Source organism: Austrofundulus limnaeus, unplaced genomic scaffold (assembly GCF_001266775.1).
Source record: "Austrofundulus limnaeus strain Quisiro unplaced genomic scaffold, Austrofundulus_limnaeus-1.0 Scaffold76, whole genome shotgun sequence".
NCBI lineage: Eukaryota > Metazoa > Chordata > Actinopteri > Cyprinodontiformes > Rivulidae > Austrofundulus > Austrofundulus limnaeus.
In genome coordinates this window covers 867563-874908 of record NW_013952478.1, presented here as the reverse complement: position 1 = coordinate 874908, position 7346 = coordinate 867563, and the positions used below count along the sequence as shown (strand labels likewise).

The following is a 7346-nucleotide window of genomic DNA, read 5'->3' as shown; positions in this document are numbered from 1 at the left end:
TATATATATATTACAACATTTTTCCAAACATTTCACTGTTTAAACTTCTTGTCACAAGGAGTGGCTGTATTTTCCACTGTGAGCTCCTAATTAAACAAATAAATGACAAGAGACAAGATAAGTGGCAATAAAACCATATACAGCTTCCCTTCGCTGTATTGGCTGCTTAGATMTGTTTTATGGTGTTTTATATAGATTTATTAAGAAACAACCAACTTCCCATAAAGTGTGTGTCACAGCTTTAGTGCGTGAATGACTGAACAAACTCCAAATCAGCATGACTGGTTCATGGTATTTCGATGTAAACCTGATCAGTCAGGTTCTAAAAAGGAGGCCCAGCTGGTTGAGGTGACAAGCGTTCTGTGTAGCTGAGTAAAATACATCTTGACGTTAAGTCAATCCAATCACCTGAAAGCGTTCCACAACGCAGAAACATAAAACATTAATTTTGTCCTGGAACGAGGCCGCACGAAACGGCACCTGAAGGTTCTCCCCACACACCCAGGAAAGGTGAATTAATTCAATGGCATGAGTCATTGCATGATAATTTTTTTTATCATATTTTGAGTATTACACAAGAATGTACTTGAATGTGCTGTTTCTATGCCTCAGCGTGAGCTGTTATTTCCATTGCCACGCTTCCTGTCTCATTTCCTTTCTGTGAGCTTTCCTTCTCGCAGCGGGGCGTCTGCAGACGCTGTCACTGTCAAAGACAGTGAGTGACATTCGCAAGCTTCTTCGTTCAGGGCAGCCRATGCAGAACGTCACTAAGATCAAGCAAAGTCCATGGTTGGATGATAACTTTATGTTTTAAATTAAAACAATCTTGTGTTGAGGAATGACGAAGCTGCAACCAAACATTTTGATCAAACCGGGAATATAACAGTAAGCACAATCTCATGCTCTGAGAATATGTTGTGAATGATAGTCACTYAGCTACTACCGCACCAAATTTTAGCTCAATATCTGTAAAAATGACAAGAGTTGTAGCCCTTTGTGCCCAGAGTTTGTGTTTCGTGTCCTGGTGCAGAAACCAAAAAAAAAAGATCTTTGTTTTCCCACAAAATTCAGGTCGCCAGATAAAAAATTATAGTTTGTACACATGCAAGCAAGTGTCCCAGATCTCCACCCAAACTTTTCCAAATCCACACACCCTAAACCTGTTTGGTTCTGAGCCGGGCCCGGGCCCGGGCCCGCCGGATCATTACTGCTGAGTCGTTGGCAGAACTCAGGCGTATGCTCAGTCCTAACAAGTCAGCATTTTATCACTCTGTGTGTGTTTCTGCTTATCAAAGCACCAAAAACAATGACTGCTTTGTTTCTCTACCCTAAAATACGCCTCAAGTTACTGTTTGTTTTGCACTTTAATATAGACGAAAACCATCATGCATATCAATGAAGTCATAGAGGTTAAAATAAATAACTGAGCTAAACTTATTTTTTCATAATTAAGTGAACTTTAGGACATCGTGCGATGCTGTGAGTATAGTTAAGGATGACTGTCAGCTACTACCACGCCAAATTTAGCTCAGTATCTGTAAAACTCAAGAGCTTATTTATAGTCATTTGGATGTTGGGTGAATGTGATTAGCTGTGGCAGCTGTCTTAAATTAATTTGATCCTAAAAGTTATTCAAGTTGTAGATGAACATCCAGTGATCATTTCCAAAAGTTTTATTCAAATCCATCCAGTGGCACCAGGGATATTTTGCTAACAGAGAGAGTTGACTCCAAATAGTGAACAGCAGAATTTTACACAGAAAATTCACATTAACGCTCAGAGGGTTGGGTATCAGTCTTAGCTACCACCACACTAATTTTGGGCCGATATCTGTCAAATTAACTGTGTTTTTGTCCCTTTGTGTGCTTTTTAAGTCCAACTAGTTGTGGGGGCCGTCTTTAAATCAGATTAACAACAGCAGTTAATCATCTTTAGACTTATATCCAGTGAAAACACTCTGCAAGTTTCATTAAAATTAGATGAAAAGTTAATTTAATGTTTTGCTAACAAAGGTGAGGAAAATGTTATGTCRTGTCTACAACAGGAGTGTTTCCAGACACAGGAGGGCAGCAGTCAACTATTCCTGGTTAAAATTATTCTCAAACTAAAATCTTTACTGCGCTGTTCAGTTTTTTAAACCTAATATAGTTATTTATATATATGAATATTATCTAAGTTTTATCTGTCCTAATAAAGTGGAAGTGCCGAAGCCTTTAGAGACTGAAATTTAAACATAAAAGTGTCCATTTTTAGTGTTATTATGAAGATAAAGAAGCAAAAAAAAGTTGCTTATTATCGTGTTTACTAAATTATTAATCAGTCTGCTTGTTCTCACAGGTTTAACCAATCCCAAAGGTGTGGACCAGTTCAAGATTTCCCAAGTTTGCTCCATGGGTTTGGTGACAAATGTGTGGTARACGCTCTGCTGGTTAATTCTGAGGGTGTGACCTGGGTCACTGGCACTACTACGGCGTCCCGGATGGGCCAAACTCGCTCCGATCTTTCGCGCAGCAGCACTGCCGCCTCTGGCAGAGTGAAGCCGAACACCATAGGGAAAGGTCGTCGACTCTGCCGGGAGAAGAAGAAGCCCCGGAGGGAGCAGATCAACAGGAATCCTATGAAAAGTAAAGTCCTCTCGTGTCTGGGAAGGAGGAAGCGGGACACGAGTCCGAGCGAAGCCGAGTTCGGATACGGAAACCCCGCGGATCCATCGGGAACGCGCCGCGGCCCCAGAGAGGGAAAGCTGCCCCGGGACGAGGTCGTGTCTGCGAGCGGGGAACACCCAGCAGCAGCCCCGCGTTGTTTCGAACCATYGCCCGGCCCGAGCGATGGTAACACTGGAGCCAGCCAGCTCGTTGTGAACCGGGAGCTCGTGGCTGGTTCGTCCGATGAGTCAGGCTTGGAAAGGCGGAGCGGTGAAGTCAGCATCGCGGATTGCGAGGAGCCGAGACCCGGGCGGGAARACAATGCCTCGGATCTCCCGACGAGGGCCATGGAAGATCAGCCTCTGGGGGGAAACAGCCAGGATCGCATCGTGCCTGAGTCCAGGACTAATTTGAGTTTAACCCCGCTCCTCACCTCTGACCCGGACACTGATCGGACTCTGTACCCGGATCCACATTCGGACGGTGGGACAATAACAGACGAGGCGAACATGACTAAAACCGACGAGAAAAACAACTGCTGTCCGGCCGAGACTGGGGACTCGGAYCAGAACTCCCCGGGAGGCCAAAGTTTCCCCGGAACCATTCCGAAACTGATCATAACGAGAGACCCGAGTCCGAGTCGTTCCCAGCGGGAGACGGAGCTCAGCACCGGCTCGTGTTTGGACCCCCACGCCGACGAGGAGTTCCCCTGCTCGGACAGCGGCTGCGGAGGGTCCCCCGCCGCGACGCGGATCCTGAGGAAGCTGTCCTCCTCATCCCTCTGCCTGTCCTCGGCCTCCTCCTTCGACGAGTCCGAGGATGACTTCACCGGCAGCGACGTGGAGTCCTCAGGTCGGTCCCCGAGCAATCCGGACGACGGACCAGGGGTAAGACCTAAACCCATTGAAACCACACCTCACACAAACACACTTCACAATTTAACTTTGTTTCTCACCTTTATATATAAAAACAAAACAAAACAAACAAACAAAAAAAACCCTCAGCATAAAAAATTCATCTCAGCTGCCAAAATCAAATAAATAAAAAAATGCAAATTTTACTCARTTTACCCTGACAGACACAAATTAATGCCATTTATTTATTTATTGAACAGACTGTAAAACCAGATGCAAACTGACCACAACTGTAAATAAAACAGTTCATGAAAAGTGAGGTAATAAACAGATCATAGATGTTAAAATCGTGTACACACACTCCCACATTCAGCTCTGACCACATGCACATCATCATCATCAGACAACTCAGATACAGATACTTTTAGGTATTTCCATGTTTTCTTAAGGCATTTTCACAACACTGAGACACACAACTCCCGTCTCTGTCGCTTCATGTCCAGGCTGGAAACTGCCTGGACTTTCACAATGGCATTTTAAAGACGCAATGACTGTCAATATGTGACTTAAAAAAAAGATTGGCGTCTGTTGTACACGTGCCAGTGGAGAGCTTTGTGTTTAGGTTGTGTTTAGGAGCACAAAAATAAAACTGTTTCCCAACACACACCTGTTTATTTTCATTTCATATATAGCCTACTATAAAAGATAAACTTTTCATATTAACATACACCAAATAATAATATTACTAATGATAATACTATGTGTGCCATTTGAACAGACTCCAGTAATGACTGTATCTCTCACAACAAAGCTGCTCAAAATCATTATTATGGCCATGCAATAATTAATGCATGGCCATAATAATAATTAAATTGTGGCCACAAGATTATTCTTTTCTAATGTCACTAGATGGGCACCGTAGTTATGGCTTTAAAGCACAAAATGAGACATTATTTGTGTGTTCTGTCTTCTAATAACTTTTTTTTTACACCCTGGGATTTGGGAGGGTCGATGTGACAGCGTCATAAAACAAAAAAAGGACTGCTGACATAATCTGTCTTTGATGTTGAACTGATTACTGCTCAGGTGCCAACAGGTGACATAAGAAAGAAAAGCTGGTTCTTCTTTCCACYACCTTCAACACACCTCACCATCACCTGACTTTGGTGAACTGGACCATTAAAACCCTGCGCAGTCACATTTTTTAGCTCCGTGTCATCTGATTCCAGTTGTTCCTTTGGACTGTAAATAAACTTTACAGATGCTATCGGGAAGGAATGAAACATCCAGTGATTAAGGCTGCTTCCTCTCGAGAGAGCAGATGCAGAAATGTAACTTGGAGTCTTTCTGTGGGAAATTTCCCCCAATTCAGTCAGGAGACTTTGACGCACTGACGACTAAAAATACGCTTGAAATRTTTCAATAACAACATATTTCCCTTGATGGTGACCTTCCAGTGTTTTGGCATCACAAAAAATCTCGACTATTGAGTTTATTTGTCTGCACCTCATCATTTTGTGTGCTCATAAAAAAAGATGCATCGTGTACTTTTCAGCTTTCCACCCTGAGCTGTGCAGAACCTCATCACGTACTCACGGGTTTACYCTGTAATCAAGTTTTTCTTGTGCGATGGCCTCTAAACTGTCATCAGGGTGATTAGTTCTGCACAACAAAATAAAACAAACAAAAAAAGACACAAAATGTCCTGTAAGTCTTGAGGGATTTTAGCTTTTGTTAAAACTTACTATATAAAACTCATCTATTTCTTTGACTATCTGCAATATTGACACAATCATGGTAAATAAAATGACTGTGGTAAGATGTTTGCATTAATAAATAAAACAATTTTTTTAAAATCTAAAGTTCAAATTAATAATAGTTGTTAAAATGTGATTTTTCATTTGAATCTTCAAGCGTTGAACACAATTTCATTGTTTAGGGTGTTGATAGAACTTCAGCTCATCAGAGCTTTCTTAAAAACTGCAAATATTCCTCAACTTTGTTTACAACTACATTTGGGCAATCATTGAGTGTAAACAAAGGACTGATTTTTATACATTTATTCTAAATTATGTGTCAGATAAATGTGTATTCATGTGTGTACTGTTGATGATAGAAAAATACAACAAATTCAAATCAGCAGCTGTTATGGCTTTAATGCTTGATTTCTAAAACATATACCTTCTGTGTTGTTTTCCAACAGTTCAAGACAAAGTTCAGAGTGAGGCGCTGGCCTTTGTTCACATACCTAAAATGAAAGATGCCTCTCATGTTTAAACCTGTAGCATGTCTTGAACCCTGCGGTCAAATTCACAGATGTTTCCACATAAACTGCAAGTTCAGTTCACAGAGGTATAAATTACCCCCCTTCAAATCTGCAACAACAACAAAAAAAAGAGTTTTTACTTGAAGTCTAGGTAAAATCCTCACATAACGAGAAGAGAATTACCAGTAGGCTAATTTACAGTGAAGTAACTGGAGTTGAGTAATACAACTACATGTAGAAATGGAYGTTTTCTTCTCTCGAGGTTACAGTAACCGTGTCCAAAAGGTCAGCAGACGGTGCAACTTGGAGGATGTTGCACTCAGATCCTGGAAATGAGCAACCCGAGGAGTTGCTGTCGTAAACGCCACCATGACGTTTGTTTTTGTGGCTCCTGGATAAGAGCGGGTGTTTATTGGGGGACGTGTTGTCCTCTCACAGCTCGGTTAAAGCTCCGTCCTAACGAGCTGAACATGAACGTGTTTTTTGTTTATTGTCTGGAAAACGTCTTGGCCGTCAGCTCGCAGCCAAGCCTTACATTTTATGGTTTGTTTGCTTTGTGACGTGAGAGGATACATTCTCTCTCTGTCTCTCTCTCTCTCTCTCTCTCTCTCTCTCTCTCTCTCTCTCTCTCTCTCTCTCTCGTCTGTGTGTGTGTGTCATGGAAAATTGGGCTGAAGGCTGAGCTGGTTGCTAGGCAACATCTTTACCATATATGGTGCTTTTTTTCTCCTCGCCTTGTTTTTATTTATTGTCTTATTTTTATCGTGCAGACAGTGTCTGCTCTGTCCCTGACATTTGAATGCTGCTAATATATGTAAAGGCCTTTGTAACAATATGCGTTATATATTGTTATCAGATTATTCCACTGTGGGACTCTATTTTTTTTTATTTTTCAACAACCTTTAACAAGAGTTTAATATTTTCCTTTTATACAACACTAAACCGGCTGCTCAGTGGAACAGAAGAAAAGACAGAAAAACTGGGTAATGTGACACATAGAGAAAAACTTGCAACAAAAGTTGGAACACATCCTACACACCATGATCATTCTTATCCATGCATGTTTATTAACTCATGAAACACAACGACTGTCTGAGCCACACAACACTCCCACACAGTTACCACAGAAATCCAGAACATGTCTGTTCATTTTATGACTCTGAATCTATTCAAACGCCTTTAATAAGCCTTTTAAACGAAGAACCTCATCAACAGTTTTGATGTTTATTTAATAATTTGTCTCTTTATAACAATTAAAGGTAAATATGCTAAAGTTGATTTAACTCCTGCCTGCAGAATGTAGAGCTGCATACTTTGTTAGTTCATTGTTTTTATTTATGTTCAAGGACAAGAACAAATAAAAATTCCACTTTTCATCATTAATGTCTAACAAACCAAGGTCATTTATATACTTGCAAAGTAAATAAACTTACTGTCTGAGCTAAAAACATGCAAAAACTTGAAAACATTTTTTGTAAACTTGGTGACATGCTATTTACATTTGATAATAAAGTAAATGTCATTGCTTATATTAATAATCTAACATTAAATTAGAAATAAAATTGTAATAGAGTTAGAAGC

General features: G+C 40.7%; 1 protein-coding gene across 1 annotated transcript in view; it reads left to right on the top strand.

Moving 5' to 3' along the window:
- Positions 1–2337: 2337 nt before the first annotated feature.
- The window catches only part of itpkcb (inositol-trisphosphate 3-kinase Cb), a gene marked incomplete at its 5' end in the record, with an annotated part of 13173 nt that continues 8164 nt past the window's right edge, over positions 2338–7346 (top strand). The window contains 1 exon segment of the mRNA XM_014011046.1: positions 2338–3532. Coding sequence (XP_013866500.1) covers positions 2480–3532 — 1053 coding nt within the window.